Source organism: Aythya marila (assembly GCF_965140915.1).
Source record: "Aythya marila genome assembly, chromosome: 26".
Taxonomy (NCBI): Eukaryota; Metazoa; Chordata; class Aves; order Anseriformes; family Anatidae; genus Aythya; species Aythya marila.
This window is the reverse complement of record NC_139067.1, coordinates 123,366-142,641: the sequence shown is the minus strand read 5'-3', so window position 1 is coordinate 142,641 and position 19,276 is coordinate 123,366. Positions and strand designations below refer to the sequence as shown.

The window sequence follows — 19,276 nt, the reverse complement described above, 5'->3', positions numbered from 1 at the left end:
ACATGGCTCAGGCAGGTACATACAACAAACACTGCCAGTGAAAGGGGGAACATGGGGACATGCTTTGAGCCCATCTGATGCAAGCCACGGACAAAGGCACACCTTATGAGCCAGCCTCATCTGGCCCTGGGCTCTGGGCAGTGCCCTTGCACTGAAGAGATGGGCTGGAGGCTGGAGCATGCCATCAGGGTCTGACCCAGTGCCTCGTGCTGAAAATTCCTTCTCTTTGCTAGTGTTATGTATAAACTCCTCCTAATTTCTGCAGTCTCTATTAGTTCGTTCTGTCCCTCTGCTTCAGCAGGGCTAGTCCACACCTGCTTTGCTTGCTTGCATGAGCAGAAGTGCTGAGAAGGGGGCTTTCTGCTATGATGAGCAGGCTGTGAGATATCGCACCACAGACCCTGTGCCATGGCTGCAGATTTACTGTTAGCAGTCTGCAGCCAGGCTGGCCTGGCCAGCGCTTGGGGTGCAGCCTCCGGAAGCCATGCAGGGAAGAAAGCACCAACAGGAAAGCACCTGAAGCACAAGCCTGGCAGTAGATCACTGCCAGCTGATCCCTGGTGAGGACATGCGAGTAAAAGCTGTGGCAGCACAGCCACCTGCTCCTCAGCAGAGCTAGTGCAGCACTGTGCCTAGAAAGAAACGTCATCCTGTGCACCTGTCCCAGGGCTTCGGGTGGGTAAAAAAAGAAAGATGATAAACACAGAAATCAACATGTACCATTAAAACTGAGGAAAAACAAAACAACAACAACAAAAAAAACACCCTAGTGGGCACTTCACATCTCCCAGCAAAGCAGCAGTGAGAAGGACAAGGTGAGTACAGCACCAGGGGGAACTAGGAATTCTGGATTCAATGCCAGGCTCTGCCACTGAATCCCAGAATGACCTTAGGCAAGCTCCCAGCTACCTAGGAAGGGCAGCAAAACCATTCTGCCATTCTGTGGCCCATTTAGGCTGCCATCTTTTGGGAACCTTTTTCTCTGAACTAGACTTAAATCCATATTCCCAACCAGGATATATCTAAACTCCTTTGTGCAAAAAAAACACTCAGAGCTGACCCGATTCTTCTCCCCCTAGTGCTGCCCAGTGAGCCCATTACAATGCCTAGGGCTGCCCAAGTACTCACCCTCATGTAATGCAGGCATGGCATCGCTGCAGGACAGTCAGCTTGCCCTGGACAGCCAGGGTCTGCAGGTCTGATCAGCCCACTTACACTGAATGCTGCAGCCAAATCAAGTGTGAGAAGCCAGCCCCGAAGAGTTTTATCAACAGGAGGCCTGCACCCTATCTCCCCTCTCACGTGCCTGCCAGCACGGTGGGAGTCTCCTGTATGCAGCTTGGAGATTACAGCTGCTCTACATACTGACTGGGCCAGGGCTGTCAGGCTGGACACTGCCGTGCCCCACGCACACCTCATAAACATGCCTGCGGGATGTAAACAGGGAGGAGCCCGTGTGCGCAAACCCTGTTCTTCAAACAGCACAAGGGAAGATGGAACTTCAGAAGCACACCACAAAATGAAACGATGCTGTGGCCTGAACCACACCACCTCTTGGTTTGTGCCGCACGAAGCAGGCTGGGCTGGAGGCAGTCAGCAGAGGAGCCCGGACAGTCCACTGGTCTCTGCGGACCTTGGCCGGGGCAAGGTCCCAAAGTGAGGGACGCTGAGATGGAACTGATGTGGCAGATGAGCTCTAGTGACAGCAGCTCCAGGCCCTTTGTAGGGCCTGGGGCCCACTGCAACATAATGAACGCGCCCCTTCCCCCCTTCTACCTGCGCAGCAGACTCCTGCTCCAGCATCCCTTCAGGAGATCCTTGCTTGCAGCAAGAAGGCAAGGGGTCCACAGTGGTTGGTGCATGCCCTCTCTGAAAGACATGCAAGGGAGTCACACCGATCGTCCAAAGGAACAGACCTCCTGGAGACCACTCCCTTCCCACCCTCTCCTCATGCTCAGGCTCGGGATGACAGCACAGAGCACCACAGGATGCTCACCTGGCACTCCTGGGTGGCAGGATGCATCCTTCTGCTAGTGCTTTCCCACCCCATTTGGGGGCAAGATGCTAAACTGGGCAGCCTTGACAAAGCACTGGGGCAGTGCCGGGGAGCTGCACAGCTTGGTTTCTATTTCTAGCTACCATTCACCAGGTCCTATTTGCCAATTACAGGTTCAAGAAGGCCAAAGCACTTTCTGCACAGGGGCCATCCAGTGAGGCCATGAGCTGATCACGCCTGGAAGGGCCGGGCAGCATACGGATAAATACAGCTTGTGACACTTGCAGCTGCCGAGAGAACAAAACCAGCTCTGCCAACTGCATCCCCCTAGGGAATTCCTATAAAACAGCCCAGCCCACCACTGGGAAAGCTTATACCAGCTGAAGGAGGAAAAGTAGATCAAGAGAGCCTGTTAGGGCAGAAAAGTGCTTTGCATTATGTAGAAACTAAGATTTTTATACTGAGCAAAGGCCAGGTTGAAGCATCATAGTAACGAATAGTCATTGTCTCAGACCAATGAGAACGCCTTCCCTTTGTCTAGTGCAATTCAGTACTTCCCTGGAAGCCTGGGATTCCTCAGGTGTTTGACCTATAACAGACTCCACCTCCAGTTCAGGTAGAGCTCAAATGTTAATTATCACAATGATGGGCAATGTAACTTCTGGCTGGGGCACTGCATTTGCTCTAAAAAGTGTTGCTGCTCTGAACCTACAGGCCAACATCATCAGTGTCTCGGATCCTGCTGTTCTTTTCCCCTGCATAGCTGTATATCATGAATGCAAATACGAGTCCTCTGCACCCTGAAGACAGAATCTTACTAGCTAGGGCTCTTGAGCCAACCAGGAGTTGCTGGCTCAGAATAACACAAAATTCATGCAGGACCTGCTGCAATCAGGTGCCATGCACACTTGACAAAGCCCTAGAAATGAGACCTGTGTCCTTCGGTCCACCTGGGGTTACCTCATACCACACTTCTGGGAAGAACAGTGCAAAAGTCCCTGAGACCTCTCCACCTGTGTGTGGAACAAGGCCCCTGAGACTGTGTGCAGAGCAAGGAACAGCTGCAGGTGCTGCAGGGACAGGGACAGTAACCACAGGGTGCTTTGGGTGCTGAGAAGGAATTGCCCCAGGTCCCCAACATTGAGACAGAGCCTCTCCGCAGCCACGAGAAATGAGGAAAGTGCCTAAATCTAAGAGCCCCTCGCAGGGATTTTTTTTTTTTTTTTTTTTTCCCAAAGCTTCTCTAAGGGACAGAGATGAACTACCACCAGGCACTGCCCTGGCAAGCCTGGCCGAGCCACAAAGGCTTTGCTGCTGCACTGAGACCTGGAGCTCTGCCTGCAAGCAGCCCTCCACCACCTGCGTCAGACCTCAGAAGAGGCAGCAAGAGGCAGCCCAGGCTGTCTGGGGCATCGACGCAGGCTGGCACGTTCAGGACCACAGCAGACCCATGGGATGGCATGTTGTGTGGCACAAGATACCTGTCTTTAGGCAACTGTATGGAGCCCAAGGGTTAACTCCATGACCAGTCATATCTCCGTAGTTCTAGAGGTGAAGGGTATTGCAAAGAGCAGGAATGAGCAGTGTCCTGAGAGGTGGTAGGCACATGCCTGCTCACTCCCTGCCCTGAAGAAGGGGAAGAGCACAGCAGTTTGCCTTGAAGCGTGCAATACACTGATAACCATTTATTTTTTCAGCTGGTTGTAGAGCTGGTGCAGGCTCTATCTCTAAGCAAACTTGGAGACACTTAAAACTCTTAGAACTCTGCTACATCAATTGCAGTCCCTCATTAATCATTCTCTTCTGACCACTTCTCACTGATCCATCTATGAGGTCTCACCTCACTCGTTACCACCTTGGCTGAGGCATTTCTGAGGTTCTCCCTCTATGATCACAGACAGGCGAGTTGCATGCATCAGTTCTGAAATCTAATACTCCTGAGCAACTCACTTTATTAGCATTCTGTCACTGTCACCTTGCCTGTTACACCTAACAGTAACATCTTCGACACAGCTAGCACTTCTGGAGAAAACAGAAGTATGGGCACAATCCTGCCTGAGAAATCAGAGCCCAGAAGAGCATGAAAATTAATGAATACAACTCTAATAAACATATAGCACTTAATCCCAAAGCTCCTTTCATTTCTATGAAAACACTTCAAGAGACTAAGGTCTCAGGCAATTCCTTAACACTTACCTGTCTTCAGACCATGAACTGAGATTGGCCAGATTGCTCATTCTTTAGGATTTTATACCATGCCTTTTCCTTAGCGACATCTGAGTATATAAATATCTCCTTAAAGGCCTCTGCGATTGTTCAAGTCGTAATTGTGTTGCCCCCACAAGAGCTAATACAGAGCTCAATCAGAGCTCTGAAAAGGGAAAAGATTTACAAAAGACACAACAGAAACACTCTCTAAGAAAGAGCAAACCCATGTTGAGAAAAAGCAGCTGAGAGTTACAGCGAATAATAGCTGTCAGCTCCCTTTTGTGCCACTCTGTGCACCCCCATGGGCTTCAGGGGATTTTTTACCAGCCAGGGTTCTAGTATTGTCTTAAGTGCTGTTCCCCAGATATTGTAATATGTCATACACAGGAAAAATAATTTCTCCCTCTGTGGTCCTGAGACAGCTCCTGCGACAGTACACAGCAGGACTAGTGCACTACAGATTTACACCTAAGATTGAATTCCAGCACCAAATGCAGACAGAGGTAGGGTGGAGGGCAGCACCCCGTCAGCAACTAGGAGGATGAGATCTTTATAGAAAACTACTCCTTCACATACAGAGGGTTTTCTGTTTTTTTTTTTTTTTTTTTTTTTTTTTTTTTTTCAAGATACGAAGTCTTGCCACTGACCTTTCCCTGAGAGCCTTTGGAGAAGCTCTTCAGCTGCACTATGATGTAGCTGTGAAAGAATGCAAGGCTCCTTCCTCTGCCTTGTTATCTTCCATGTAACCAGAGAAGTGATCTCTGGGCACCAGAGGCTGCTGCCAGTCCGTCCTCAGCTGTTTTTTTCCTTTCATATAAGGGAACAGGGAGTGCGTCAGACAGCAGAGCGTCTTAAACACATTGCCTTGGGAAAAAGTAAATACCTCTCTTCAACAGTGGGCTTCAATACTTGGAGAAAACTTCTTGCTGCTTTTGCTCAGAGAATGAGGTACAGCCTCTTCTGCATTCAGCAGTTTGAGAAACAATGCCAGGACAGGTCCAGGGCTGAAGCTGTTGAAGAGAGCTGCTCCTGTCTTGCTACGCCCTCCTGGAGCAAGGACAAGGGTGTGCCAGGGTTCACCCTGCTGCATGTCCCGTCTGCTTACAGAGGACAGCGCTCCCAGTGCTCCCGTCACTACTGAGACTCCACGGAGCAGCCAGGCTCCCTGGTTCTGGTAACAAGCTGTTACCTTAGAAAACAAGAATGCAATTTTAAAGCTGAGTCAGCAGCAAAAGATGAATAATTTAAACCCTTAGCAATTCTGTTACTGCTGCCCAGCTGTAGGTAATGGAAGGTACCCAGCTTCACACAAGCACAGTTGTGATGAAAATCACTGCCACTGTCAGGCTGCTTCATGCTGTTAAGAGAGAACAGTTGTGATACCGGCATAAATAAGCAGATAGCAGTGCTCTGCAGTGCTGAGCTAGGCACTCTGATGTTCAGAGCAGGCAGTCCTCCTAGCACAGCAAGGCTGAGATTTGCTTTGCCATGGCATTTGTTGTTTCTGGCACGGTGATACGTAATTTTACAGAAAGTCCATGGGAGCTGCTGGTGCCTCACCTCTCAGACAGTCAATTCCTCAGCTTCCATAGTGCTGGAATCATCAGTCATGAGCCAGAGAAAGGACATGGAAGATGCACACTGACACCTGCTCTTCAGCTTTCCATCAGAGGAGAAACTATGCGATGTTATGTGGTGGAAGAGGGACAATGATTTGCTATGCACAGATTTTCCAGGCCTTGCTCTCATGCTGGTTGCCTCTCTATCCCTTCGTGTGTGTGTGAGAGAGAGAGAACAACCAGGGCTGGGCGGGGAGGGAGGCCAGTTTACAAATACTTGTCCCCACATGAGTCTAAAAACTGGTACCCAGAAGCATGGGACAGATGAAAAATTGCAAGAAAACCAGTGGACTGGGTTTGCAAAGCTCAGCAGCTAATAGGCATAGGAAATCTCTCCCCATTACACCCCTGATCTAAGTAACCCTTTAACTGCTTTCCATCAGTTCAGAACTGTTTGAGCTGTGGGATTCACACTGGAAATACAGAAATATAAACTGAAAAGGTCTTCATGTTAAGTTTCTTGAACAATGCACAGTTGCCTCCAAAGGCATGATTTCAGAGATGAAGCAAACTGCTGTCTCACTCCAAGAGATAACTGCCTTTTGCCTTTATAACCACAGTTTAGTTCTTGGAGAGGTAACAGTCTAAGCCTGAAATCAGGAAGTTTACACAGCCCTTGTCCCTCACTACACTGACACCGAGCAGACAGAATTGCATGCACCCCTTTGGCAACTCATGACATGAGTCATAAGGTGTTCTTTTTGCTCCTCATTTGGATGAGCCAGGCAATGCAACTGAAAATTTTATCACACCAATTTATCTTATTTGCACGCATTCACAGAAAAGGAATACTCATGGACCATGTGCTATCCTGGCTGCAAAGGAGAATATTTCTCAGATGGAAAGTGTTCAGCAACTGCTGCGATCAGCTCCCCCATCCACTAGACCAGAAGACATCTTGCCCAAAGGACCAAAGGATTAACATTCACCATCATCGTTTTTTTCCCCCCTGCTAGAGACCAGACAGTTCTAGAGAGCAAAGAGTACCACCTAACTCAGCCTGAATCTAAAAAATCCCAGCTCTGGGAAGCCAGTTGAGCATTACGCTCACTACAGGGGCCAAGGGCAAATCACTTCTTAATTAGTGCGTATGGTGCAAGTTTCTGCTTTCACTTAGGCAAGTACCAATCTGAAAGATATAACAAGACCCGTATTAGCTGCAGCTAATCAAGCCCAGCTATTGATTCTGTTGGATCCACTGACTCTGCTATAACTGCAAGATTACAGATCCACTGAGATACCTCAGTGTTATGCCTATTTGGGGATCTCAAGACTGAGAGAGATCCAGCATTTGGCTGTAGTGCATGCCTGGAGGCAATGTAGACTGACATCCTGTGAGAGCAGATGAACGCACAGTCCCTACCTGGCAAGCTGCACTCTGCTACTTTTGCAGAGAAATTTTCTGCACTGCTGCTAAGCAGTAAGGGGAAAAGCAAGACCTTTCACTGTACATTTACTCTCAGCAGTTACTTGGTCTTTGAGGTCTGCAGTGTACCTAGATGCCATGGTCTGCACCAAGATCTTCTTGCTCAGTCGTGTCAGCTCAAGCAATTTGACAGAAGGTATAAACCATTTTTGTAAATCTCTTCTCTTTTGATTTCTCAAATTATTTTCTTCTGAGCTTGTACTAGCAAGAAAAACCTTCAACCACCAGGCACTCTGTGGTGTATTCAATTCTGTTACCTGCTTCTGCAGTGGCTTGACAGGTGTCCAGGGACCTGCACAGAGCTCACAGGGGAGAGTGGAGGAGTGGAAGAAGTCTCCATTTAATATTCACAGCAAGAAACAAAACAAGCTATACACCTGTGATTTGACACATAAATTCTCTAGTTTGAGGAAGGGCTCAAATATCAGTAACAAGGCAGGAAGGCTTGCGCCAAAATTTAAATTAATTCCAGTCAGTATTCACACCACAGTCAGATGAAATTTGTTCAGCTTTTTTATCTGGACAGACATGGAGTGCAACTGGGCAAAAATAAAACGAGGATCAGCAAGAAAATTGGTGGAATTACAAGTGTAGATCAGCCATCTGTAGGCAACATCTGTGACAGTGGCAGTGCTGTGCTGCAGGTTACCACGAAGTGGTGGTTACAGCGTCAAAGTATAATCACAGAAAAATGAGTCATGGGAAACCTCCATTCTCTGCATCTCTCTAATTGATCTGGGTCTTTAGACAACCCCCTCCTGGGAGCTGGATGAGCAATATTGACTGGGCTGTGCCATCAACATCAAAGTCCATAAAAGGCATTGCCAAGAATATCTGCAAAAACTATAAAGTGTTAGCAAAATCTGTTTGTCACTAATTTGCTCTTGGGGATTGTTCAGGGAGGGCCATTGAGATTATGGTGAAATACTTATACTGCAGCAGCTCACAGAGCAGGACTTGTCCCCGCTCTTCTGGTTCCCATGCAAAATGAAAGGAAAAAAAAAAAGTCATTAACTCTTCTCCCAGGTTCTCAGAGCCTCATGTTCCTCCAAAATCAAACTCCACACTCACAAGGTCACTCCTCTTCCTTCTAAAGGTGATGTCTAAAGGGACTGTGGCAAGATTAGTTTGCTCATCCTGGCACAGAGCTGCCCTACATGGGCAGTCCCCCTTCCCAGCAGCCAGCCTGTGATGTCTGTAGAGATAATACTTGTACAGCATGAATCTATCTTAATGGGACCTCTGAGAGGGAAGAAGGTGGTAAACCATTGTTTTTTCCTGTTTCCCAAACTATAATATATGAAGCATTTCATATGTAAGTATCTGAGCTTAAGGTCATGTTTTAAAACATCACAGGAAGTTGCAAACAAAGGAAGCAGTTGAAAAAATTTTCCTGCTCCGCCCCATACGCCTACAGATTATGGATTACACACCTAGCAATTAGCAGCCATAGGAGTCAGCTGCATCTCTGCAGGCAAGGTGCACAGCTTCCCTGAGGTCTGGAGTGCAACTGCATGCTCCTACTCCTTATCAGTCCCATAAAGACATCTCATACAGACATCCAAGATGTTAGAAACCCATCCCTTTGCTGATCCCCTTCTATGACTAGCTAACTGTTCCAGGTACTGCTGATTCATTCATTTCCTGAACACCCTTGACAGGCCTGGACAACATGGTATGAACGTTACAGCAAGGACGACAACCCACACCAGAGTACCCTGATCACAGTACAACAGCCTGCACCTTTCTCCAGTTACTGCAATGCTCTGAAGAACAGTTTGGCAGATCTGCAGAAAAAACACTTGAAATCTTGAACCTCATGAGTTCCATTTAAGGGTAATTAATGAATGATTCAGAAGAGATGTGCACATTTCTGTTGTATGCCCACAGCTCTGTTCTCACTGATCAGCATTTAGGATGATTTCATCTCACAGTAGCTTTTGCTAAGGTCTAATTCAATTATATAAGATGCCTCTGGATGAGAGAAGCAGAGTCCCAGAGTCCCAGAAATACTCACTCATACACTACTTTGGAAGGGGAGCAATTCTGTAGAATAAGAGTGAGGACAGAGCTCCGCTGACCTGACAGAGCTAATGAGAGTCTCACCATTGTTCTAAAAGTGAAGGAGATCAAATATTTTATTTCTCCCAGTGGACATTTCTCAATGAATGCCTGCAGTATCAGCACTTTTCCCTGGCCTCAGCAGTAAAACTTTGCCCCTCAAAGCTCTGTCAGCTACCTCACCAGAGATGTGCAAGTGCTTACTGCTGGAAGAGAACTTCCCCTGCCACCTGTAGAACATCGGTGCAACCGCTCCTCTTTATGGGCTACATGAATCCTCCTCTGGAGCATGGGATCTCAACAAACCATACACCCTCCATCTCTGCTCTTCAAGGTGCCCACCACACACCTGCAACTCAAAATCTCCCGGTAGGATAAAGCCTCTAGCAGTCACCATTACCAGTTTACCCTGCTCTAAACTCTGGAAAATGTGTGCAGGTCAGCAGCGAATGGCAGGTTTTGTTCACCATCCAGCATCCAGCTCTGCATTGCAGAAGAGGACCGGGCAGATTTTAGGGAAGAGGCACTGGTAAGTCCCCACCCAGGAGGCAGCAGAGAACACCAAAGAGCTCCCGTGATTCCACGCTGCAGAACAAATCAGGTTTTGTTCTCCCACAGGTCTCCCGCAGCCTGACAGCAGACTCAGCACAGAGTTACTTCAGGGTAAATGCACAAAGAGAAAATGGAATTTATTATAATGAATTCCATGGTCTTTGCTCCACCCACCAACAGCATCCTTTTGTCTGCCTTCTGACTTTCTGGATGTGTACCCCAGCTCTTCTGTCTTGTACCTGCAGATGCAGGTCAGAACTATGAGAAAGTAAATTCAGTCTGGGAAAATACTGCAATGTACTACAATACAGAGTTCCTGAGAGTGGATCCTGCATGGGCAGACCAGACATACCCCAGATTCTCAGTTAGACCTTTTGCAGGAAATTGCTCTTGAAAAAGACCAGTTATGCCCTAAGGCGAACCTCTTTAATAGGCCACAGCTAGTGTTAAGGAAGCCCTCTGGAGACAGGAATGTCACTTGATTCTCAGAGATGGGCATCAGAAGTGCTTCTGCAATCCAAGAGCATTTTTTGGAGATACTACAAAGAAAATATGTATCATCTGTTGGCATGTCCATGCCTGGAAGAGCACTGGGTCCCCAGTCCCATCAGGGAATCTAGCCTACCCTAGGGAAAGCAGAGAATACTGTGCTCTTAGAGGCAATGAAAACATGAAGCATTTTTTGTTGCAGATGAGTTTGCAGTTAATTCAGATGATTGCAAAGCAACTTGACAATGATAACATACCCACCACAAACCATGTCACAGCATACTGCCAGCAACTCATAATCTCCCAAAGAATGCAGTGTCCAACAGCACTGAGGCCACCGGCCCAAGAGCTGGCTGCCTAAACTGCAGCAGAATAAGCAGCAGGCTGGGTGACTGAAATTACCTGGTTTCCTTCACCACACCAGGCAGCTGTTCCTGAGTGTCAGCCATTGTTACCCATGGAACATTTGCTATGGGTGCATCAGAATAAGTCACATACATGTGCCTGCCCCCTCAGCAGACATTGGCTGGAGAGGTCAGGAGCACCTGAGAGGGAAGTGTTCACAAGGGAGTGCTGAATTCCTGGGAGCAACTGCAGCACCTCTTAAGGAGGATTAGGCATTCTGCTAATGAAACACAGCTCAACAGACTAGCATCGAGGCCCTGGATCACGCTGCTGCAGCACGCTGCCCAGACCAACGTCGCATTTTCCACAGTGTTCAAAGCTCAGCTTTGTGCCCACTCCTGGAAATCCCCTGCACCAGCATGCATGGAGCTGCAAGGCACTGAGGAGGGCCCTGAGGAAGGCGTCCAGAGGGCAGCCTCACTGTAACAGCATTAAGCACCTGCAGGGCCAGCTCCTGGGGCAGACCCCTCTGCTCCCTGGAGAGCCAGCAGAGAGAAGCAAGCGTTTCTAAGGGTGTATTCAGCTGACCTACTTGACGTGTGGCACAGCGTTCTTCTCTCACAGACTGCACGGAGACGAGGGGGGCAGTTCGGAGGTATCACAGCACCCTAAGCCAAGGCAGAGCAGCCCCTTACACAGTGAGAAAGCTCCGTGCACACTCGTGTCTGTGAGGACAGGAATGCAGGTGCATGGACAGCAGTCCTCTTCTGCCCCAATGCACCCAGCAACGCAATCCGCCCCAGAAACATCCAAATCCTCTCAGCTGCTGCTGCCATGGCAACGCCAGAGAGAAGATCTGCCAGCCTTTGATGTGCTGATCTGTTTAAAGCATGCAAAATGCCATTGGGAAGATGGGGAGCTGTGTGGGGAAGCACCTGGCTGCCCTGACAATGGAGGGCTCTCCACCAAGGGAGGATGGATGCACCCTGGAGGTCCCACCAGCACAAGTTGTCACCAGCATGCTGTTCTCTGTGCTGGCTCACCTACTTAGTGGACTTTAATATTTAACATCAGAGAAGCTGCAGTTTTGCGGGGTAATTTGGGTTATTAATAAAAAATCCCCCCCTAAATGATTCAAAAATAAGATGTTGTTACTCCCGGCTACTGGTGCCGGCAGCAAGCACTGGGAGCTGAGCGCATAGAATATTGTCCGCAGAGCAGCTGGGGAACCTGCTGGGGCTTCTACAGGGCAGGGAAGCACCAGCACAGCCAGCTAACATGCGGCATAATGCTGTCCCCATCTCCCATTGCATCACAGGCAGAGGAGGGGGAAGTAATTCCACAAGACAAATAGGCTGTGCAAACCTCAAGAGAAGCAGGCAGTTTGATCCCCTCTCTGGCAGCTCTCAGAGATCCCCTGCACTGCAAGGGCACCTCAAAGCTCAAAAAGGACTGCACAATTTCGTGTACCTTCAGAGATGAATACCCTTGAAGCACTTACCACTAGAACTACCTTGCTCTTTGCATGAAACCAATGCTGTCAGTGCCAGGAAATTTTAGGCACTAGCCCCTGCATCCCATGTGCCCTTGCTCAACTACCAGGTTACGGTGGCTCAGTACAATCCAAGAAGCCTTGAAATGTGGGGGCACAGAGGACGATTTTATTTCAGCATTTTTTATGCTAGCCTTCTAACAGAATATGCTTTGCAACATGAAACACAGAAACCTGATCTCCAACAGAGTTAACATCGATGTACTGCACTCTTCCATTTCCACTGCTTTCATTTTGATGACTCAGCCTACAGCCTACTCCACAACTGCAAAGATTTCCCTAAATTTGGTCACCCTCAGATAAACCAATGTGCCCATAACCAGTGTAAGAGAAAGCAGCCTCTAGCAGACCACAGAAATGCTAAGGAGAACTCAAAGAACCAGAGAAGCAAGGGAACTGAAGGAAACAGAATGCAATTGCTTGAGAAGGATTTTGGCAGGACAGAGGAGTCAGTCCACACACACACACAAACATCACAGGATCTCTGACAGCAACTATAAGAGATGCTGGCTACAAGGCTCACAAAGACAGTTCATCCTAAAACCTTTAGATTTCCTCCTTTTAATTTCATGGAGTATGGGGGGAGTCTAAGTGCCTATTTTACATTGAATGCCCTGGCTGTACATGCCTGTGAACTTAATTAAATAGTAAAGAAAATCCTATTGATTATCTCCTCTGTTGGCTTCCTCAAGTTCTTTTCAAAAGAGGACCCATTTTCACCTGCCCATGGATGGAGACTGGGAAGCACATTTTGGCCAGGATGCCAAAGCACAGTGGCAGACATAACAGCACAATGGTTTCATTACAGCTGCCTTGCTGCATTAGCTGCTGACCATGTTTTGGAATCTGGTCCTGCTGGAAGCCTCCAGCTCTGTAGCCTGTTCTCCTAGCTCTCTGCAACCCTTAGTGCCTCTTCAGAGGCATGACGACCTCCAAGCAACTAGTTTGTATGCATGTTTGCTCATACTGATCTTCAAAGCCACAGCCAAAGTTAGGTCCTTATTTTCATGGTTGGGCACCCAACCCCAGAAATCTCTACTGTTTCCTGCCAGCTCCTAATCACATCACTGGCATGTCATATATCTCTCGTAATTTAAACATAAGCATGATTTGTGCATATTTTCAAGGTACCATTCTTCACTAAATAAGCTTAGCATTATCCTGGTGACCTGCTGGCAAAGCTCAGCAGTTGGCAGTAAAGAGCAGACACCTGGAGGGCAGGAAGCTAACTGCAGTGGTTGCAGCTCCAGGAAGAGGACAAAAAGCACATTAGTTGCACATTAGTTGCTTTTTTTTTTTTTTTTTTTTTTTTTGTTTGTTTCTTCAGAAATCTCACACAAACAATGAAGGAAATTCTGAACCTTCCTCATCTGCTCAGCTCCTTTTTTTTTCTCACAGTAGGTTGCAATAGATTCTTTCTGTCAAGAACAAATTACAGGTTCATGTGATATTACTGGGCACTCTCCTTTGTCTTTCTCTGTGTACAACACTGCATTTATTTCCAGCAAATGGGCAAAACACCTCTACAGAGATGAAGTCTGTGCAGACTACAATGCCCAACGTGCAATGCCCCTTCCCAGTGAATGGACCTGATCTCCCAACTCCAGAAGGAAGTTGCTTCACTACAGCAGTGCTGAGCACAGCCTCTGGATCAGCTCGCTCTGTGCATCCTCACAGTACTCTCAGCTCCAAAGCATGACTTTCAAACAAAGTGAATTGGGGAAAGATGTCAGGTCCTCTGCCCCAGCATCTGCAGCATACCCACCATGTCTGGGCAGTACAAGAAAGGCAGAACCACTGTCCTCTCTGCTGCTGCTGTGGTGGGGGTGCTATGCAGTGTGTTGAGAGTCCCCCTGTGGAGGTGCTGCTGATCCCTGCTGCTATGTTGTCAGGAGGCATTGAACACTGCTGCCCCACATTTTGGACAGAGAGAGGGTGAATTTGTTTATGTCTTGTGCTACTGCTGGCCACGGAGCACTCCTCTGGCAGGCCTGAGACATATCTCACCATTGACAGGGATGAGTTCACAAGCTGTGAGAAGTTTTGCTGATACAGTACTGACGGGCAGCAGATATTTTATACTTTTGTCCTGTGATACTGCAGCTCCTCTTACTGCAATCTCAGCACTGCAGCTATTTGACAGCAGTCTTGACAGGAAGCATTTTTCTTAGTATGTACAGAAAGGGGTCAGCCTGATGACCATCATGTTACTCTTCAACAGGAGCACATTGCTATGCATCAATTCAGTGGCACGTCCAACCTGTACATGAAGAGAGCTGCCATGCCACGCTTCACCGAGCAATTCTTGCTTGGACCAAATCTACTGTCCCTGTGAGCTGAGCTAATTCTGCCAGAAAAGGAGCTGAAGAAGGGAAGAGCTTAGAAAATTATAACCTGCAAGGCCAAGTACAGACTCTGTGCAGTCATTTCTTGCTTGAGAGCTGAAACACTGCCATGCCAAAGACACTGACCCACAGATGTAACTTCTGTTTCAGCGTTAAAAGTGGAGGAAGTGGAACCATAACCCTCCCCACTACAGGGAAAGCAAGTCCAACATCAAAAGCCAATTAGGTAAGTTTTCCCTTGCTGAGAGCTCCCTAGCACATCACCACCCCACACACACCACTTCCCAGGCCCACCGCCAACTCGAGCACTTTCATCCACCACAAGGCAAATGAAGGTGGGGGGAGAAGAAAGAGCTGAAAAGGAACTCCGTGCAGAGATTTCCAAGCCATAGAAATGGGATTATTGAAGTTTAGCATCTTATTTAAAAACACATTATTTACTCCTGTAAGCAAAACCTTGGAAATCATTTTCAGAAGAATATTATTATTTCAAATATCAGAGTAAGAACCTAGAAGTGGAAGAGGCATGCATGCAATTACAGCACACAGTAAAAGCTCATAGCAGTCATCAACAGAGTAGAGCTGATTCCCAGGCAGACCCCTTTTACTCCTTCCCCTCCCTCCCCATGCAGAGGAATGCAAGAAACAGCTCAGTTGGCATCTATTTCATCCCTGCCTAAAGCTCTGGCAGATACTATCTGCTGGAAGAAAGATACAGCCCAAAGCAGCCATTTTTTCACTCCATCCCTACAGCTTGTGTGACACCTGCAAAAAGAACAACTGACTTGTAAGAATTTGCCTTGTGCTGCAATACAGTTTCACAGTCTTCATGTGTTGCATGGTAAGATTCTTCTCCCAGCCAACTAACACAAGGTGTTGGAAAGGATGGTAGTTTCTGAAACTTTCCGTGCACTGGTAACACCAGCTTAACTTTGTTTTTGCAAGATTATAGAGAACTACACAGCAAAAGGGAATTGCTTGTTTCAGATTCTTCCGTTCCAATAACAAAGCCAGTGATTTTCAATGTCCATCCATAGCGCCAGCATAACAAACTCTTTCTTTGCAAATTCCTAAATCAGAAGCCAGCTGTGCAGCAGAGCTGACAAGTAGCTCCAGCAGTGCAGCCAAAACATGTTTCAGGAAGTAGCACAACAATCTCTCCACAAGGACCTCATGAGCACTTTACCCAGAAGACTGCTAGATGACAGCAGCTATCAGGTTGATGGTACATGCATTTTGGCACTGCCCAGGACCTCTCTATTTGCACAAGAGATTCCAAGGTCTCCGAGTGCCATTAACAACAATTACACTGCAAGTGACAACACAGAGCTAGGCTATTGAAGAAATTAGTACCTACTGCTCAGCAGAGCCACTCTCTCTGAACAGAGCAATGTGTGTGTGCCAGGACACCGTGCTCAGGTCTGAGAGGCAAAGCCCTCAGCTGGGGACAGAGGAGAGAGAGCAAGCTGATGAAGTGTCTTAGAAGATGTTGAGTTTAATTGCAGCACGTTTGGAGATGGAAGGGTCAAATGCCTAGAATGTCTAGCACAGCATTTCCCACAGCACTTGCCCAAGGCAAGGCTCTGAGACTCTGCAAGCACAGGCTGGTTCAGTCAGAGCACCGAGCAGACAGCTTACTCACTGCGAGGTGATGGCACAGACACTCCCTTCTTCTCTTTCCCAGATCGTTGTTTAAAATAGATGACAGACCCTCAGAGTGTATTCCATCCAGCGCATTAGGATGCCAGGCATCTGTACTGCCTCAGGGTCCATGAATATGCCAGACGACAGGGAGGCAGAGCTGGAACAAGATCTAGATGGGGCAGTCATACTGACAGTCTGGTGCCTTTGCTGCCCACAGACAGCAGTGAGATACCTGCACAGTGTTCACAGAGCCATGCACGGACAGGGGCAGCCTCTTTCATGTGCTCCGAGATGCTCAGTGCAAGCCAGGAAGCACACTGTTAAAGCTGAAACTGTCCTCAACTCACCCCACACCTGTCTATGTCACCCACCAAAACAGCACATTCTCATAGCATTTATCTTATTCTTTACTTTTTGCTGTTCTCAGCAAGTCCTGGGAAAGACACAATGCTCCCCTTCCAGGCATCATGACAGAACTAAATGGACTCTGAGTACACTGTTTTTCCTGTAGATTATCTGGAAGCCTTTGTTTTCTGAACAAATTACACTGTAAAAAGGTGGAAATATTTATTAGTCCTTTGCAGGGACTATCAGATGAGTTAAAAATCTAACACAGTTTATACTCTGCAAAGGATTTCAGCACTCTGTTCTCTGCATTTCCCATATAAGAGGTCCATAATATACACATGTATGTATCCTGCAGGCCCTGAGAAGTCCTCTTACCACAATGCAGTAAATGACTGTAACCATCATTTCTACTTGTTGTTTTGCTGCAGTACCTTTTTGCTTTAACAGGAGGCTTCTCAATGACCTGGACAGACACAGACACACACACACGCGCGCGCACACTTTCTCCCTCTTCCCTCATCCCTGTATAAATTTAGAAACCTCGTCTGTTTTCTAAATGCTCTCCTGCTGCTGCATTCTCTCCCTCCACCTCCCAAGACACTTCGGTGAATACCTGCTGCTTTGTTTCTGCTGAAGATTTTTCACTGAGGCTGCGACATTCTGCAGCCCTAGATTTAACATAGTCCCCTACATTTGCAGCCCCTGCAAAGAAATATATGGCTCTGGCTTAATGTTTCAGCCAGTCAGCAAAATTTGGTTTGCAAATAGGAAGGGAGCTTGGATTTTGCTGCTGTTTGCAGCACTGTGGCTCAAAACATGACATAGTTCAGCTGTGAAAGGAAATGTGAATTTTCAGTTAGTCCTGCCATGCTGAGCAGTCCTTTTATAGAGGGGCTATATATATCAGGAACTTCCCTGTGTCCAGGAGGCTGCCCTCTACACGTCTTAGATTTTAACAAGGCTAGTCTGTCCAGTCCAGGGCTAACGTTTTCAGAACCTCACCTCATGGCATTCTGAGAGCTGAAGGTGAGGACTGCTATAGAGATATACATGTAAGTAGGACAGGGAACACAGTAATGTCTGTAATCCTTGACCTATCCTTCCATCACGCCCCCAGTGAAGCTGCACCTTCCCAGGCCAGCAAAGAGAGGGTATATTTCTGAAGAACCTTGACATACTTAGACAATTAAAACAAATTAGCATAATTCAGACTAAACTTCTAAATTTAGATCTCTGTAAAGCTGCTTTCCTTTGAGCTCAAACCTAGCTTGCTGTACCTCAGCTGCAGCACACCAGAAGCAGCTTCTCACCATGAATTACCCGAGCCCCTCATGGTATCAAGCACAGGACTATCAAAAGGGGCATCATCCTTTGCTTCGCATCCTCCTGAAGGCATTTGCTCTGGGCAGGGCTCACTCCCTGTGCACAGCAATTGCCCTGCTTGGGCAGACACCAGGGGTGCTCCACACAGCGCAGGGGACCAGGCACTGAGGATAGGGCACAGCCTGAAGGAGCTTGCTCCTGAAACACATTTCTGAATGCCTCAAGGTTTTAAACGCTGCTTGCCTCAATCCAATACCTTGATATCTGGTTGGTTCACCAAGCACATATGGATACCATTATTACCTGAATAATTTAAGAGCCTGCAGAGCAGCAGTGCAGAATGGCACCAGCTTCTTCTTTGTGCCTCTTCTAGCCGCCAGCGAGTCCCTGCAGCAGCAGGGTCTGTTCTGACCTGACATCCCTCTCATCCAGATGCTTATATTCTGCTCATGTTCTACATGCCAGCTGCTCCCCCTCCCATCACAAGCTCTGCAGTTCCCTCTTGTCTGGAAGTGTCAGCAAAGGACAGAGGCACCGGCTCTAAAATGCCTTGCTAGTTAAGTAGTGTGCAAGCTCTTCTTCACTTAAAAGTGCCTTTAGTATTTGTGGACAATTGTTTACTGAGAAAGGGATGAACTTCCCAATCAAACACAATCTATCATACTTCAGCTTTCATTATCTGAGAAACCAGGTTACCTGAGCACCACATCCTGCAAAGGGCAAAGCAGACAGTGAAAGAAGAAAAAGGTAAACACCAGAGAGGAACTGCTACTGAATACGTGTTCTGGGCCATATGAGACATCTTGGTTTGTGTCCATTCCAGCATCCTGTGCTCAGCCACAAACTCCTGTAACCTCTCTTCTGTAAAGGAGCATTGAGAGTAGTCTAATTTCTGCATTGCCATTTTGCTTCCACCACATAAATATGCCATGCACTATTCTCTGCCATCCCTCCCCCATACTTAATGCAATCGCTGGAAAGAAAATACAAATGCTGGGAGCACAGATGCTCCCATTATAACCAGTGCACGCTGCATTGCAGCCTAATGGAAAAATGCCAGAGGGTGATTGTGAGCAGCAGTGAGTGAAATCGGACAGAATTTAGCCAAAGGGAAGTTTGAAACCACCTCTGCTTCCTGATGACTCCCTGTGAGAGAGAAACAGAGAGATGGAGAGGAAACCTTAGTGGGTTGTGTGGAGAATGTCCCCTTGCAGACCTCAGTCGGCAGAGCAGCACAACACAGTGTAGCACTGACGCTCTCTCTAATCCTGACAGCATTTCCATTCACACAGTACTCCAGTGGCAGGTCAGATAAACAGCATCAGAGGAAGCCGTTGTCACACTCAGCCCCCGTACTTCCCAACTCAG

The 19,276-nt window shown here is 47.5% G+C and overlaps 1 protein-coding gene across 9 annotated transcripts in view; it reads right to left on the bottom strand.

Annotated features, from left to right (window-relative positions):
- Positions 1 to 1,490, bottom strand: part of ANK1 (ankyrin 1) — a 35,546-nt gene extending 34,056 nt beyond the window's left edge. For 7 of the 9 annotated variants that reach the window (XR_014319073.1, XR_014319074.1, XM_082779424.1 and 4 more), the window contains exon 1: positions 1,129 to 1,488. Coding sequence is in view for 7 of the 9 variants with exons in the window: in XM_082779424.1 (XP_082635550.1) it covers positions 1,129 to 1,425 (297 nt within the window). In the remaining 2 variants the exon portion in view is untranslated. Of the gene's footprint in view, positions 1 to 1,128 lie in introns of all 9 variants that reach the window. The other 2 variants (XM_082779426.1, XM_082779428.1) reach the window with 2 other exon arrangements.
- Between the last annotated feature and the right edge of the window lie 17,786 nt (positions 1,491 to 19,276).